Source organism: Mobula hypostoma, chromosome 24, assembly GCF_963921235.1.
Source record: "Mobula hypostoma chromosome 24, sMobHyp1.1, whole genome shotgun sequence".
Classification (NCBI taxonomy): Eukaryota; Metazoa; Chordata; class Chondrichthyes; order Myliobatiformes; family Myliobatidae; genus Mobula; species Mobula hypostoma.
Genome location: NC_086120.1, coordinates 22,938,406 through 22,956,362, shown reverse-complemented (window position 1 = coordinate 22,956,362; position 17,957 = coordinate 22,938,406). Strand labels below are relative to the sequence as shown.

Below are 17,957 nucleotides of genomic sequence, written 5' to 3'. Positions count from 1 at the left end.
TGGAGGAAGGGTGGGGATTGCAGCTAGTATTCTGGAAGCTCACACTGGGATTCAATGATTCTAATTCCAAGATATTTTAGGTTACTTGATCTATACTGCGTGCATTAGTTGTAGTTTAAAGTCTAAAATATTTAATATGGGAAAATCAAACAAAAAAAATCTGGAAAGGTGGTCTATTAATGGTAAGTTTGGCCATTTTAAGGGCAAGTCAAGGAAATATCTGTGGAATATTATCCGTGGTAAAACAATGGTTTGCATTAACAGAAAGATGGAGTACAATGCACAGCTTTGTGCAAGAAAATTAGATGCCTTTGGAGGCCACAGATCTGAACAAAACATGCCAAATATCAGAAATTTCAATTACAAAGCTCAGTTTGGAATCACAATTTGTAATCTTTGGATCTTCATCTTGGTAATACAAACATGCTTTGTAGTTGTACTTAATGTTAAAGGGGCATCGACACGCAATGGCTCAAAATTCCTTTGAGCTGGGATGGTGTGTTAGTGGATTACAACTGGTGCTGAGAAACATGGAACCAATCTATTGGCCATTGAAGTTGTAGAAACATGCTGTTATGTATCACATGGACTGTTGGCTGTATTTAATACTAATGTTATTTTAAATTGCTCTTAATAAACACTGGTCAAAATTGTTTACCACCCAAGGACACTCACTTCTTTTTCATCTATTGTTTAAGCAACTTGTATCCGAAGGCCTTTGTTCCGTAATATTTACGTACCCCGTTCCTGTGTATCTGATTTTCTTACCCAGTATGACCGCAAAGATAGTTAAAACGACAAATGCGTTTCTCTTAAGAAAGCTCTGGACGTTTTGCCGGCTGATGTTGCTTAGGCTTTTCTTAGCTCGACCGGCTCGCTTCCGCAGCGCTTTTTGGAACTGCACCACCCGGCTGTCGGCGGTGCTCCGCTTGGCCGAGTCTTCATTCAGAAAAAGACTGTTGACGTTCGTCTGCCGTTCGCTCATTCTCAAACTCCGCGCCTGGTCCAACCAGTACGAGTCGTGGGAAACTTTGGAGAGAACAGAGGGAAACGAGGGTGAAATCAAGTCTGCCGAAAGTAAAAGTGTAATTTAGTCTGGACGGGGAGAGGTGGGTTTCAACACACCGCCATTACAGAATGATCAGAAGGGTCTTTCAGAGCAAGTTGTAACCAGCTGCGATGAAATTTTTGACCTTCCTGTTCCCCGTAAAAATTACATATGGTGGGGCGTTACAGTAGGAAGCGAAACATTAAAGTTCCTTGGCACTAGCACAACTTAAAACCCTTCATTCCGCGAATAAACTAATCTCTAATGTTTTACAAGGTTTTTCTTATTGCCCAGAATTAACCTACTGATTTGCTTTCAATCCTTTGCTAAACACGTTTAATGCATTGCAGTTTAGAAGTGCAATCAAGGGGGGTTAGATTTCAACAGTTTGTCAAATGAATCGCGAATTACACCGAGTAGGGGCAAAGGCTGGATCGAGTTTAAAGTACTCGCAAAACGACAGAGTCAAAATGGGCGCAAGTTTTTATTTATAGTTCATACCTAATCACTGGAGTTATTGTAAGCTGTTAAAGAGTGACCATCGATAATTTAAAAAAATAACACACGGAATAAAATCCGCCGTCCTACCCGAGCCAAGCAAATTAAACCAAATCCGGCAGATTGTGGAAAGTGAAACTTCGCACTTCCAGCACACGAACAGGCGTCAATTTTTTAAAAGAGCAGTGTTGGCAATAATGTTTGAATCTTTTAAACCTATTGTTGTGAAAATAAATTTTGGACATAACGCTTAAATATAAGTGTCACTAGTACAGATTCGTCATATATAGTGTATGTATAAAATAAAACTACAAATTACTGTTGGTTGTAACAGCGAATCAATGCTGACCAAGTTAATACTCATCATTTTGACAAAGGAGTTAAACCCATGTGAAATATTAAAAACTTTCATACGTGGACCAAAATGAGAGCTCAGAGTTGTGTACTTCAAGACTGTTTTTGCAGCTTTCGTTATCCTGTTCAACTCCCCCCAATTGTATACTCTTAGTTTTCATGTCCTAAAGCAAAATACTGGGGATGTTCGGAATTTAAAACAAAAATGATGGAATTGTTTTGCAGGTTAGACAGCACCTATGGAGAGAGGAGCAAATTTAACATTTCAGATCGAAGACCTTCCATCAAAGCTAAGGAAAGTTTAAAAATGAAACAAGTGTAATTTTGCAGAGTGTATGGACTGAGAACGTACGACAGGATAGAGACGAGAAGATAAGGAATGTCCCGATGTCGTTGAAAATGGGCGGTGAATGTTGCACAATATCAAAACTATCTCTGGGGGAGGTGTAAGCAGGAGAGGATGAAGGAAATCTGAATTTACCAGCAGAGAGAAAAGTACTAAAGACGTCAGATGCAAAACTGGAATGGTTTATTTTGTGGGGGAAAAATTAAATCCACTATTGAATTTGGTTGAAGATGGTGACCCAGAAATCCAACAGGGAATTCAGATGAAATTTCTTTAACCCAAAGAGTGGAGAGTACGTTGAAGTCAGCAGATTAGTGAGTGGTTGTAGTGCAAGTACAGACAGGTTTAAGAGGAGGATGGACAAGCACACGGGGAGAAGGCAACAGCGGGCATTCTTACAGGTATAGATGAGGAAAGATAAGAGGAAACTAAACTGGAATATTTAACACTTATGTTGCTGTGATGTATTGGTACGTTTTCCGAATACTTTTCCTCTTTAATAGTGTCAGATCTGAACATGCCCAGTATGTGAATATGATCATAAACAAAGCAGCTATTGTTTTCCATATTGCAGCAATTTTGTCTAATTGATCACACACATCAAAGTCACACTGGTCAAAGTTTACAATAACAAGCAGAATGAACAAACAGTAAGTGCAGTTGATACCCTTTTGAATACAGGCACCACGTGTTGGCGCGTGGCCAAGTGGTTAAGGCGTCGGTCTAGTGATCTGAAGGTCGCTAGTTCCCGCCTCAGCTGAGGCAGTGTGTTGTGTCCTTGAGCAAGGCACTTAACCACACATTGCTCTGTGATGACACCGGTGCCAAGCTGTATCGGCCCTATTGCCCTTCCCTTGGATAGCATTGGTGGTGTGGAGAGGGGAGACTTGCTGCATGGGCAACTGCCAGTCTTCCCTACAACCTTTCCCAGGCCTGTGCCCTGGAAAACCTTCCAAGATGCAAATCCATGGTCTCACGAGACTAACGGATGCCTATTTATTCAGTAGAGTTGAGTACCATCTTTAATGTATTTTACCACTGGGTGGGATTTCTTGCACTTTGCATCTACAATGAAGTCTGTCTAGCAGTTACTCTACAGCAGCAGAAGAGACTGTAAATTCTGATACTTAATCAGAGTCTGTACAAGCCCAGTACGCAAAATGTGTTGAATAAACACTACTTACAATAGTCAGTGCACCATCACTACATTTGCTTAGTGTTAATGTAGCAACATCGGTGCCTAATGTCATATCATTTGATGTGCTGTCCCAGCCATTCCCATGAAAGTGAAGGTGTTGCACATTCGAAGAGGCATTGGCACGACTCACAGATGATGTTAAAAAAGATGTAAGAATAGAAGCATTTGTATGCACCCTGAATTATAGGATATTACTGTACATAGAACACAGAATAATATAGAACAGGAGCATCACACATCAAAGTTGCTGGTGAACTCAGCAGGCCAGGCAGCATCTCTAGGAAGAGGTACAGTCGACGTTTCAGGCCAGGACCCTTCATCAGGACTAACTGAAAGAAGAGCTAGTAAGAGATTTGAAAGTGGGAGGGGGAGGGGGAGATCCAAAATGATAGGAGAAGACAGGAGGGGGAGGGATGGAGCCAAGAGCTGGACAGGTGATTGGCAAAGGGGATATGAGAGGATCATGGGACAGGAGGCCCAGGGAGAAAGACAAAGTGGGGGTGGGGGACCCAGAGGATGGACAAGGGGTATAGTCAGAGGGACAGAAGGAGAAAAAGGAGAGTGAGAGAAAGAATGTGTGTATAAAAATAAATAATGGATGGGGTACGAGGGGGAGGTGGGGCCTTAGCGGAAGTTAGAGAAGTCGATGTTCATGCCATCAGGTTGGAGGCTACCCAGACGGAATATAAGGCGTTGTTCCTCCAACCTGAGTGTGGCTTCATCTTTACAGTAGAGGAGGCCATGGAAAGACATGTCAGAATGGGAATGGGATGTGGAATTAAAATGTGTGGCCACTGGGAAATCCTGCTTTCTCTGGCAGACAGAGCGTAGGTGTTCAGCAAAGCGGTCTCCCAGTCTGCGTCGGGTCTCGCCAATATATATAGAAGGCCACATCGGGAGCACCGGACGCAGTATATCACCCCAGCCGACTCACAGGTGAAGTGTCGCCTCACCTGGAAGGACTGTCTGGGGCCCTGAATGGTGGTAAGGGAGGAAGTGTAAGGGCATGTGTAGCACTTGTTCCACTTACAAGGATAAGTGCCAGGAGGGAGAGCAGTGGGGAGGGATGGGGGGGACGAATGGACAAGGGAGTCGCATAGGGAGCGATCCCTGTGGAAAGCAGAGAGAGGTGGGGAGGGAAAGATGTGCCTAGTGGTGGGATCCCGTTGGGGGTGGTGGAAGTTACGGGGAATAATATGTTGGACCCGGAGGCTGGTGGGGTGATAGGTGAGGACCAGGGGAACCCTATTCCTAGTGGGGTGGCGGGAGGATGGAGTGAGAGCAGATGTATGTGAAATGGGGGAGATGTGTTTGAGAGCAGAGTTTACGTGAAATGGGGTAGAACAGGAGCATGACCTTCTGCCCATCGTATCTATGCTGACTGTGATGCTAATGTAAACTAGTCCTATTTGCCTGCACACGAACTGTGTCTTCCCATTCCTGCCTGTTTTTGTATCTGTCTAAGGACCTCTTAAACACTGCTAATGAATATGTTTCCATCATTTCCACTGACAGCGATTTCCAGGCACCAATGACTCTTTGTGAAAGTAAAAAGTTTCAAACTTTCCAACTCTCTAGTATTTGACATTATACTATACTCTTTATACTTGAGGCTGAGCACATCTCTAATGCCATATTTAAATTTACTGACAACGCCACTGTCATTGGCCAAATCACAGATGGTGATGAATCAGCTTATAGGAGGGAGACTGAAAGTCTGGCTGAGAGGTGCCTCAACAAGAACCTCTCTCTCAACGTCAGCAAGACCAAGGAGCTGATTATTGACTTCAAGAGGAGGAAACCAGAGGTCCATGAGCAAGTCCTCATTGGGGGATCAGAGGTGGAGAGGGTCAGCAACTTTAAATTCCTTGGTGTGATCTGCCCTGAGTCCAGCATGTACAGTGGCATGCAAAAGTTTGGGCACCCCGGTCAAAATTTCTGTTACTGTGAATAGCTAAGTGAGTAAAAGATGAACTGATTTCCAAAAGGCATAAAGTTAAAGATGACACATTTCTTTGATTTTTAATAAAGAAAACTTTTTTTATTTCCATCTTTTACAGTTACAAAATAACAAAAAAGGAAAAGGGCCCGAAGCAAAAGTTTGGGCATCGTGCATAGCAGTATTTAGTAACATCCCCTTTGGCAAGTATCACAGCTTGTAAACGCTTTTTGTAGCCAGCTAAGAGTTTTTCAATTCTTGTTTGGGGGATTTCTGCCCATTCTTCTTTGCAAAGGGCTTCTAGTTCTGTGAGATTCTTGGGCCGTCTTGCATGCGCTGCTCTTTTGAGGTCTATCCACAGATTCTCGATGATGTTTAGGTCGGGGGACTGTGAGGGCCATGGCAAAACCTTCAGCTTGCGCCTCTTGAGGTAGTCCATTGTGGATTCTGAAGTGTCATTATCCTGTTGTAGAAGCCATCCTCTTTTCATCTTCGGCTTTTTTACAGACGGTGTGATGTTTGCTTCCAGAATTTGCTGGTATTTAATTGAATTCATTCTTCCCTCTACCAGTAAATGTTCCCCGCGCCACTGGCTGCAACACAAGCCTAAAGCATGATTGATCCACCCCCGTGCTTAACAGTTGGAGAGGGGTTCTTTTCATGAAATTCTGCACCCTTTTTTCTCCAAACTTACCTTTGCTCATTGTGGCCAAAAAGTTGTATTCAAAAGGTTCAAAGGAACATCTAAACAAGCCTGATGCATTTTGGAAACAAGTCCTGTGGACTGATGAAGTTAAAATAGAACTTTTTGGCCGCAATGAGCAAAGGTATGTTTGGAATAAAAAGGGTGCAGAATTTCATGAAAAGAACACCTCTGCAACTGTTAAGCACAGGGGTGGATCGATCATGCTTTGGGCTTGTGTTGCAGCCAGTGGCATGGGGAACATTTCACTGGTAGAGGGAAGAATGAATTCAATTAAATACCAGCAAATTCTGGAAGCAAACATCACACCGTCTGTAAAAAAGCCGAAGATGAAAAGAGGATGGCTTCTACAACAGGATAACAGACATCCCACCTCTCCCGGGAGTTCTGGGAGTCTCCCGCATATCGATAGTGGCTCCCTGATGCCTGCAAATTATATACAATATCCCGGAAATCGGTTTTTTAGAGAGGGAGAGGGAAAAAAAAGAAAGAAAGAAAATGAATGAGTCCTGCTTGATCTCTCTTTGTGCTAAGTAGACCTATCAGTTTACTCTGTAGGCAGACTTTACAGTCGACCTCTCTCTCTCTTCCATAGTCCATCAGTTCAGTTACTGCCGTCTGTAATGACGCTGACTGTCGGTGATGAAGTACAAAAGCCTGGCGAAGAAATTCCCAAGGCTGGCGGTGACAACCTGACTTCGCGAGGCACCTTGGCGTCTTAAAGGGGATTAGAGCGGGGTTTAAATTGGAGCAAAATTCCAAAATCGTCCACTAAGACATCTTTAAAAACGCTCTCTCAGCAAGCAAATTCTTTGGGTTTTTTTTTCCTGAAACACTTCCACTTACAGGTACATCGAAGCCCGCAATGGGCTAGGTTTAAGCGCAGCCGTTTTCAGAAGAAAAAACGATCTTAATAATACCTGGCCCCCACCGAGGTCTCGTCATTAGGACAGTGAACTGTTTACCTGTGCTGTGCACTTTATATGCATTTTGAGTTACACTTTATTAAATAATATGGTAATATATTGTTTTATGTGGTGTGTGTGATATATGTATTGTGGCTACACTGTGGTCCGGACAGAGGTTGTTTTGTTTGTGGACAATCAGCCAGATGACAATAAACTTGAACTTGAAGATACAGAACTTCTAAATCACTCATTTAAAATCCCCCATTTCGATGTAAAAAAGTAAGTTCTGATCCCGACTATTGCAGGCAATGTGTGTGTGTGAGACTACGGACGTATATGCGATCGGACGTTAAGCGGTGCACACCTGTAATAAAGATACACCTTATGCTTTTATTTCTTTTAGGGGCCACAGCATATGAGGGAGGCTAAGCGCAGGGAAGGCTGCTCAAGTATTTCACAGTTCTTTTCAGCAGAAAACCGAAGTCTGACAGAGAAGGTCACTAGAGCTGAGGTGTACTTTACATCTTTCATCGTTGAGCATAACCTGCCATTCCAGGTGTGTAAGCACACAGGCAAGCTATTCAGGAAAATGTTTCCTGATTCAGAAATAGTAAAAAACTATGCCTGCTCATCAACCGAGACAGCAGCTATCGTGAACATGGCACATTAAGACAGAACTCAGAAGTCAGCTGTCTCACAAAACACTTGTGAATCTGATGTCTTGCAAAATTAACAAATTCATTGACACAGACTACTATGAGGTTGAGACTCCCAGTTGAGACTTCCCTGAAATGAGTTTTTGCAGGGTGGGATGTCTGGGATAATGAACCTTAAACATACCTCAATGGAGTACCTCATGAGGCGCAAGCTGAAGGTTTTGCCATGGCCCTCACAGTTCCCTGACCTAAACATCGTCGACAATCTGTGGATAGACCTCAAAAGAGCAGTGCGTGCAAGACAGCCCAAGAATCTCACAGAACTAGTAGCGTTTTGCAAGGAAGAATGGGCGAAAGTCCCCCAAATAAGAATTGAAAGACTCTTAGCTGGCTACAAAAAGTGTTTACAAGCTGTGATATTTGCCAAAGGGGGTGTTACTAAGAAATGCCATGCGGGTGCCCAAACTTTTGCTTCGGGCTCTTTTCCTTTTTTGTTATCTTGAAACTGTAAAAGATGGAAATAAAAAAAGTTTTCTTGATGAAAGTATTAAAGAAATGTGTCACCTTTAACTTTATGCCTTTTGGAAATCAGTTCATCTTTTACTCGCTTAGCTATTCAGAGTAAAAGAAATTTTGAACAGGGGTGCCCAAACTTTTGCACGCCACTGTAAGTGTCATTATGAAAAAAGCTCAGCAGTGCCTCTACCTTCTTAGAAGTTAGTGAAGATTAGGCTTGTTATCTCAAACTTTGACAAACTTCCATAGATGTTTGGTGGAGAGTATATTGATCGGTTCCACCACGACCTGGTATGGAAATACCAATGCCCTAGAATGGAAAAGCCTACAAAAAGTAGTGGATGGTGGGGAGGCAGTCCATCATGGGTAAAGTCCTTCCCACCGTTGAGTACTCCTACATGGAGCGCTGATGCAGGAAAGAAACATTGATCATTAAGGACCCCCACTATTCAGTTCATGTTCTCTTCTCACTGCTTCCATCAGGAAGAAGGTATAAGAGTCTCAGGACCCACACCACCAGGTTCAGGAACAGTTGTTACCCCTCAACCACCAGGCTCTTCAACCAGAGGGGGTCACTTTATTCAACTTCACATGCCCATCACCGAACTGCTCTCACAGCCTATGGTCTCACTTTCAGGGATTCTTCATCTCATGTTCTCAATATTTATTTCTTAATAATTGTTAATTACAATTATTTCCTTTTTTTTCTTTTTGTATTTGCAAAGTTTGTTGTCTTTTGCACATTGATTGTTTGTCCATCCTGTTGGGGGCAGTGTTTCTTGAATTTACTGTGAATGTCTGCAAGAAAATGAATCTCAGGGATGTATATGGTGACCTATATGTGCTTTGATAATAATTTAATTTGAACATAGAACATAGAACATAGAATAGTACAGCACAGTACAGGCCCTTCAGCCCACAATGTTGTGCCGACCCTCAAACCCTGCCTCCTATATAAGGCCCCACCTTAGATTCCTCCATATACCTGTCTAGTAGTCTCTTAAACTTCACTAGTGTATCTGCCTCCACCACTGACTCAGGCAGTGCATTCCACGCACCATCCACTCTCTGAGTAAAAAACCTTCCTCTAATATCCCCCTTGAACTTCCCACCCCTTACCTTAAAGCCATGTCCTCTTGTATTGAGCAGTGGTGCCCTGGGGAAGAGGCGCTGGCTATCCACTCTATCTATTCCTCTTATTATCTTGTACACCTCTATCATGTCTCCTCTCATCCTCCTTCTCTCCAAAGAGTAAAGCCCTAGCTCCCTTAATCTCTGATCATAATGCATACTTTCTAAACCAGGCAGCATCCTGGTAAATCTCCTCTGTACCCTTTCCAATGCTTCCACATCCTTCCTATAGTGAGGTGACCAGAACTGGACACAGTACTCCAAGTGTGGCCTAACCAGAGTTTTATAGAGCTGCATCATTACATCGCGACTCTTAAACTCTATCCCTCGACTTATGAAAGCTAACACCCCATAAGCTTTCTTAACTACCCTATCCACCTGTGAGGCAACTTTCAGGGATCTGTGAACATGTACCCCGAGATCCCTCTGCTCCTCCACACTGCCAAGTATCCTGCCATTTACTTTGTACTCTGCCTTGGAGTTTGTCCTTCCAAAGTGTACCACCTCACACTTCTCTGGGTTGAACTCCATCTGCCACTTCTCAGCCCACTTCTGCATCCTATCAATGTCTCTCTGCAATCTTTGACAATCCTCTACACTATCTACAACACCACCAACCTTTGTGTCGTCTGCAAACTTGCCAACCCACCCTTCTACCCCCACATCCAGGTCGTTAATAAAAATCACAAAAAGTAGAGGTCCCAGAACAGATCCTTGTGGGACACCACTAGTCACAATCCTCCCATCTGAATGTACTCCCTCCACCACCACCCTCTGCCCTCTGCAGGCAAGCCAATTCTGAATCCATCTGGCCAAACTTCCCTGGATCCCATGCCTTCTAACTTTCTGAATAAGCCTACCATGTGGAACCTTGTCAAATGCCTTACTAAAATCCATGTAGATCACATCCACTGCACTACCCTCATCTATATGCCTGGTCACCTTCTCAAAGAACTCTATCAGGCTTGTTAGACATGATCTGCCCTTCACAAAGCCATGCTGACTGTCCCTGATCAGACCATGATTCTCTAAATGCCTATAGATCCTATCTCTAAGAATCTTTTCCAACAGCTTTCCCACCACAGGCGTAAGGCTCACTGGTCTATAATTACCCGGACTATCCCTACTACCTTTTTTTGAACAAAGGAACAACATTTGCCTCCCTCCAATCCTCCGGTACCCTTCCTGTGGACAACGAGGACATAAAGATCCTAGCCAGAGGCTCAGCAATCTCTTCTCTTGCCTCGTGGAGCAGCCTGGGGAATATTCCGTCAGGCCCCGGGGACTTATCTGTCCTAATGTATTTTAACAACTCCAACACCTCCTCTCCCTTAATATCAGCATGCTCCAGAACATCAACCTCACTCATATTGTCCTCACCATCATCATTGGTAAATACCGAAGAGAAGTATTCATTGAGGACTTCGCTCACTTCCACAGCCTCCAGGCACATCTTCCCACCTTTATCTCTAATCGGTCCTACTTCACTCTTGTCATCATTATGCTTTGATTTCGTCTCTTGGAAAAAGATAAACTATCTATGCTTTCTACACCTCTCACAAATTTATACACTTCTATCGGGTTGCCCCCTTAGCCTCCGAAGCTTCAGAGATAATAATTCAATGAACATTACGCTCTACAGACTATGTGTGAGGGTCCGAATATTGTATATGAGACTACTGTATTCAATCACACAAGCAAAAAGCAAGTGAGCAATTGTCAGTATTGCATGTGTCTGTGCCAACTTTCTACAAAATATGAATTTTCTGATCTTCAGCAAGAGCTGAAAGCACAGAGCATCAAATTTCTTTGATATCTGGACCCACTGCAATTTGCCTATCGCCACAATAGGTCAATGGCAGACACAATCTCAATGGCTCTTCATGTGGCTTTAGACCACCTGGACAATACAAACACTTATGTCAGAATGCTGTTCAGCTCAGCGTTTAACACCATCATTCCCACAATCCTGATTGAGAAGTTACAGAACCGGGGACTCTGTACCTCCCTCTGCAATTGGATCCTCGACTTCCTAACTGGAAGACCACAGTCTGTGCGGATTGGTGAAAATATCTCCTCCTCCCTGATGATCAACACTGGTGCACCTCTGGGGTGTGTGCTTAGCCCACTGCTCTACTCTCTTTATACCCATGACCATGTGGCTAGGCATAGCTCAAATACCATCTACAAATTTGCTGATGATACAAAACCATTGTTGGTAGAATCTCAGATGGAGACAAGAGGGTGTACAGGAGTGAGATATGTCAACTAGTGGAGTGGTGTCGCAGCAACAACCTGGCACTCAACGTCAGTAAGACAAAGAGCTGATTATGAACTTCAGGGAGAGTACGACGAAGGAACACATACCAATCCTCAGAGGGATCAGAAGTTGAGAGAGTGAGCAGTTTTAAGTTCTTGGGTGTCAGGATCTCTGAGGACCTAACCTGGTCCCAACATATCGATGCAGCTATAAAGAAGGCAGGGACTAAACTTCATTAGTTTGAAGAGATTTGGTATGTCAACAGAAACACTCAAAAACTTCTAAAGATGTACTATGAAGAGCATTTTGACAGGCTGCATCACTGTCTGGTATGGGTGGGGGGCTACTGCACAGGACCGAAAGAAGCTGCAGCGGGTCATGAATTTAGTTGGCTCCATCTTGGGTATGAGCCTACAAGGTACCCAGGACAGTTTCAAGGAGCGGAGTCTCAGAAAGACAGCATCCATTATTAAGGACCTTCAGCACCCAGGACATGCCCTTTTCTCACTGTTACCATCAGGTAGGAGGTACAGAAACCTGAAGGCACACTCTCAGTGATTCAGGAACAGCTTCTTCCCCTCTGCCATCCGATTTCTGAATGGACATTGAACCTGTGAACAGTACCTCACATTTATAATATATATTATTTCTGTTTTTGCACGATTTTTAATCTATTCAATATAGGTATACTGTAGTTGATTTGTTTGTTTATTTATTTTTCTTTTTTTCTTCTTCTGAATTATGTATTGCATTGAACTGCTGCTGCTAAGTTAACAAATTTCATGACACATGCTGGAGATAGTAAACCTGATTCTGATTCTGATTCAAAGGAAAGCCCTTGAGAAGCATGTTAGACTTTCTGAGCAAGTAAAAAGTAGAGAAAACCCATGGGGCACTTTTGTGAATGCAGTCAGGAAAGAAGGCAAACAACAAATAGAACATTTGGCTCAGAAGTGTTAAAGAAAAAAAAACAATTGCCAACATAGTCAATATCCCCTGATATCAAAATAGTGCTTTTATGGTGGGGGCAACTATCCTCTTCAAACAAGTATGCCTTGGCAAGGAGAAAGAATGCAGATGTATAAAAACTCTCCTATTTCACAAGAGTTTGTCATCCAACAACTAAATGTGCCAGAATTCATCAGACCATGCACTGAATGTTGAAATCAATAAATAACAGCAATCCTGATGATCCTGAATACACATTAGTTGCACAAAACAGCTTTCAGGAAACCCAACCATATATGAAAGTGAAGATTTGCAACTTGCAAACCAGTGTATTTGTGGAAACAGGCGCAGCTAGCCAGTTGATGGATGAACACATCTCTAGCGATCTACACTGTCAACCTCAACTCAGCAAGGAAATTCTCGGATATTCCACTGCAATAGAACAATGCCTTTGACAGTTCCAGAAATTCATTCACCACAAACGACATTCCAATCTAAGGGTGTTAACATGACACTTGATTTAATCTCAGGTCGGAAATGAGTAAGAGTTTTACAATGGCTATGAGTTATGGTTGGTACCGATATGCAGATCTTTATCCTAGTAATATTTACTTCAGATTGTTAATCATTATATTCGATTCTGTGTTCATAGAAATTGTTAATTCTTTTTCAACAAAACATCCAATTTAAAACTTTCTTTTGCCTTGTGCTGTTGAGAGCACAGTAAAGTAAGACAGATCAATCTTGACTGATACCAAGATTGGCAGAGTAGAGGACAGCAAAGGAGGAGTACCAAAGCTTTGAGCGCGATCTGGACCAGCTAGAAAAATGGACTGAAAAATGGTAGATGGAATTTACTGCATACAAGTGTGAAGTGTTACTCTTTTGGAGGGCAAACTAGGGTAGGACTTACACAGTGAGTGGTAGGGCACTGAAGAGTGTGGTAGAACAGAGGGATCTGGGAATACAGATCCATAATTCCTTGAAAGTGGCATTGCGGGTAGATTGGGTTGTAAAGAGGGCTTTGGGCACATTGGCCCTCATAAATCAAAATACTGAGTATAGGAGTTGGGATGTTACATTGAACTTGTATGAGTTGTATCACCCAGTCACAGACATTCCCCTTTGTATCTTTACAACTTCTTACCAGTGTTCCGTTGCAACTTAAAACTTATTTTATGTCTGACTTTTACCAGTTTCCATGAAAGTTCATTGGCATGAAGTGTTAATTCCGTTTCTTCCACAGACCTTGCCTGACCTGTTGAGCTTTTCTACTCCTGGCAGTCCTCCTGGCAATGATTTTGTATTGAGTGAGAATGGTAAAAGGAGGCAAACAGGTTTTAGCATTTAGTAATTCACCGATCAATCAAAATTGGTGACTACTGTTATAAGTGACTGAGGTCTATTTTATTTATACAAATAATATGTAACAGGCCTCCACTCACAATTTGTGCAGAAGTAATCCTACTTTTCTTGGTTAAAGCTGATGTAGTTACAACTTTCTCCATTGCTTTAAAAAGTTGTTTTCTGAGTAAATTAATTCCGTTTGTTCCAATACATTGTCAAGTATAAAGAATGGTCAGTGACTATTCAAGCTGAAAGTAATTTCTTGAATAATTACATTCCATAAGTTATTGAGCAATCTATGTACAGTTCCAGTTCATAAATGTTCAGTTTCTCAACACTTGCCTCAGAAAGTAACAAAATCTGTTTTTGCTGTAAGGATGCTATAGGCTCCTTGTGGATATTTTTTTCCTATCCTTTTGGCACTTGAACAACAAGCGACTGTGACATACACCTCCTTATCATACGCTGCGTAGTGCTTCACTCTAATTAACAAGTAAAGTAACATTTATTTCAGTTTTTGTGATGACACCTTTGCTATTCCGGCTAATTACTTGAATATGATTTTACTGCACTGGATTGGGAATTCAAACTAACTGGGAGATTTACGTACTAGACTGTGTGGTGTGCCTTCTGCTGGGATACCGTATTTAGATTTAACATGGCTTTTAAGCATTTTAATGTCCCACCAAGTGATTTTCTGAAATTTATAGTCTGGAATGGATTATTCCTGTTTAGTATATATCAGCTTTTGTCCTCCCACTCTGTTGCCTCGAAGAATTTGGATTTTGTAGACAGTGGCACGGAAGGGGAATTGTGGCCTACAGCAGATCATCCACAATCACTTCAAATTGCAGGACAGATCTGCTCCTGCTTGTGTTTTGTTATGCCCTGGCAGTCCGATAATATTCGGTATTCTTCAAGCAGCCATTTAATTTTGTTTTAAACAAATTGATGGTGCCCATTTCAACATAGTTGAATTTAGAGAGTTACAAATATTGAGCACTTTTTGTGAAAAGCTATTTACAAAAATCACTCCTTCAATCGATTCTCTGATCACTTAAGTGTGTGCTGCCTCAATTCTTTCTGCTCAGAGATTGGAATGGCCTTTCAGTGCTTGGTTTTAATGGAACTCATCCCTCAAAGGCTGGTGATTGTATTAGATTGCCCTTAACAGTATCAGCCCCAATAAGTAAATACCTTGTATCTCAAATCTTGCTTCGTACCTGAAGCCCCTCATTTTAATCAGTGATAAATTTATATGCTGCTATATTCTTGTCCAAGAAGATGCCTAAAACTCTAAACACTAGAGATTCTGCTGATGCTGGAAATCCAGAGTAATATGCACAAATTGGGGGAGAAACCCAGCATCAGGCAATGTCAACGGAGAGGAATATCCTCTCCAAAGGTGCTACCTGACCCGCTGAGTTCCTCCGGCATTTTGTGTGTGCCCAAAACACCGTGCAGTATTTCTAATAGCAGGCTAAATTCAAATCCCATGTTAACTCACTGAATCTGTTCGCAATTCTTCTGAACTACAGTCAGTGGCCACTTTATTAGGTACACCCGTACACCTGCTCGTTAATACAAATATCTAATCAGCCAATCATGTGGCAGCAACACAATGCATAAAAGCATGCAGACATGATCAAGAGGTTCAGTTATTGTTCAGACCGAACATCAGAATGGGGAAGAAATGTGATCTAAGTGACTTTGAATGATTGTTGGTGAAAGACAGGATCGTTTGAGTATCTCAGAAACTGTTACTCTCCTGGGATTTTCACTCATTGCAGTCTCTAGAGTTTACAGAGGATAGTGCTGTAGTGTATTTAATATTTCAGTAATATTTGAGTAATATTGTAAATATATTGTTTGAATAAGTGTTCTTTGTTGTTTGTATAATTTATTATGGGTTACACTATATCTAAGAAGTATGTGAATGGCAAATGTCATTATGCCAGCACATCATATGTGAGCACCTCTCTAAAGAAAAACTAGGCACCCAAGTATTCTTGGCTCCCGTGGTTTTCTTTCGATTAGTTTCTGGACTTACAAAGCATAACAGGTGTGAGAAACAAAAAACACCCAGTGAGCGGCAGTTACCTAATTAGGAGGTACCTAATGAACTGGCCACTGAGTGTATTGCTGACCTCGTTCCTGGTGTTTGTGAAAATACTTCTGCACTGTCATAGAGTGTTTAGGTAGGGAAAATAGAGGGAGGTGGCTTACTTTGGTGAATGGTTCAAGGATTAGCTAAACAGAATTAAAGCAATGAGCAAAGATTCAAGAGGGAATGTGAAGAAAGTATTTTTCAACAGATGCATCATTATGGCTTGGGACTCATTGTCTCTGAGGGTAGTGAAATGATCCTAGTTTTTCTTTAAAGGGAAACGGATTTGCACTTGGAAAATGGTTTCCAGTGCTACACAAGACAACGGGACTGACATGACTGATTTACAAAGGGCTAGCAAATGTTTGAAAGGTTAAATGGCATTCTTTGTTGCCATAGTTATTGATTTCCATTTTCATTCAAAATGCATTAGATCATATTTTATACCTAGATCTTCATTTGCCAATCCTGGTAATCTATTTAATTATAAGGCAAACAATAATTCTTGTCATGATTTACAGAATTTTCCGAAATTGGCAAAGTGACCCTTATAAATTATTCTCAGTGCTGAGGCTCTAGTTACACTAAAGTACATTGGGTACTTCAACTCACTGACATGCCCACATTAGAAACATCCCATTTTGTGCTCTGTCATAGGAAGGAATTACTAACTAGACAGAGAAAAGGATTCTGGCATGTGCACAAAGTTACAGGTATTTCCACTGACACCTGTGTACCCTCGGCCCATGGCCACTCAAGGTGTAGGAGAAAAAGCATTTAGAATGACATTGAGGATCTCAAAGCTACGCTTTAAGAGAACGCAAAGGCCTTGCAGAGGGGGGAAAGCACCTCATGTCTGTCCTATCTGTGGAAGTTCCCACACGCTAACCCAGAATCAGAAACCTGGAGTGGAAGTGAGTCAGTTTTGATCCCAAAGGAGTGTGTAAGAAGAAGATACATATAATTGGATACCATTAGCTTCGTGTGCTACTGTTCCCCAACATGTTGCTTTGTCATTTTTTCTTGAAAATCTACGTTAAACAGATCAACCATACTTCCTTTTATTCATCTGCTGTGTTATTTATTTAATTAAATAAGTTTAAACAGGAATGAACTGCCATTTAAAATTGATCACAAGTCACTCTGATTCATGCTTCTCAACCTGTTTGATAGTATCATTCTATGATTGAATATTCAGTTGTTTGCTAATAATTCAATAAATTCCAAGCGGGGTATAATTTACTTTCTTTGCAACATGCTGCAAATTCTTTTAATTCTGGTATCTCTCTAATAGTCTGAAATTGCTTGATAGCAGCCTGCAGCTGTGATGCTAATGCCTCTGCTCAACCCACAATGGAAGCTGAGACATCTGGTATCAGTCACCGCTTGACAGTTGGTTCCACAGATGTATTTACTAATAGAGTTAAGTTTCGAAGTCCATGGAAAGCTCTGTAGGGTTGGTATTGGGCTTTTACATATTCCTTAACACAGTGAAACCCCGCCTGGTTTCCTTGGCTGAATAAATCTAGGGAAGATACACTCCAGTCACGCCAAACTCATGAGATTGAGATGGCTCTCCCACCCCAAACTGTGGTTTGTGCGGGTGCCGTGTAATTTGCTACTCTGTCACAAATCAGTGCCAAGAAACAACAGACAGCACACTGCATATGATTAAAGGAATTATATTTATAAATCTTAACTAAAGGATTAATAAAGAACAGAAAGAAAAAAAAAACAAAAAGGGCCCATTATAATTAAACAGTCCAATGTGCACAAGTTGAAGCTCAACTCTTCCAAAAGTCATCCATATTCACCGATCCTCAGTCAAATGCGGCACCTTGCTCTATCAAATCACAGTCAAATCCTACAACCGGTTCTTTTCAGCATCTTCCCTCTTCATCTCCTGCTGAACAAAGGACCCAGCTCACATTCCGAAGCACCCATTATCTCTAGCCAGAACCCAAACACTGCTTCTACAGAAAGACCATTATGTTAGCT

The 17,957-nt window shown here is 41.8% G+C and overlaps 1 protein-coding gene across 1 annotated transcript in view; it reads right to left on the bottom strand.

The window, feature by feature from the left end:
* The window catches only part of slc1a6 (solute carrier family 1 member 6), a 132,017-nt gene that overhangs the window by 90,894 nt on the left and 23,166 nt on the right, over positions 1-17,957 (bottom strand). The window contains exon 3 of the mRNA XM_063032558.1: positions 769-1,029. Within this exon, the coding sequence (XP_062888628.1) occupies positions 769-985 (217 nt within the window). The 5' untranslated portion in view covers positions 986-1,029. The remainder of the gene's footprint in view (positions 1-768; positions 1,030-17,957) is intronic.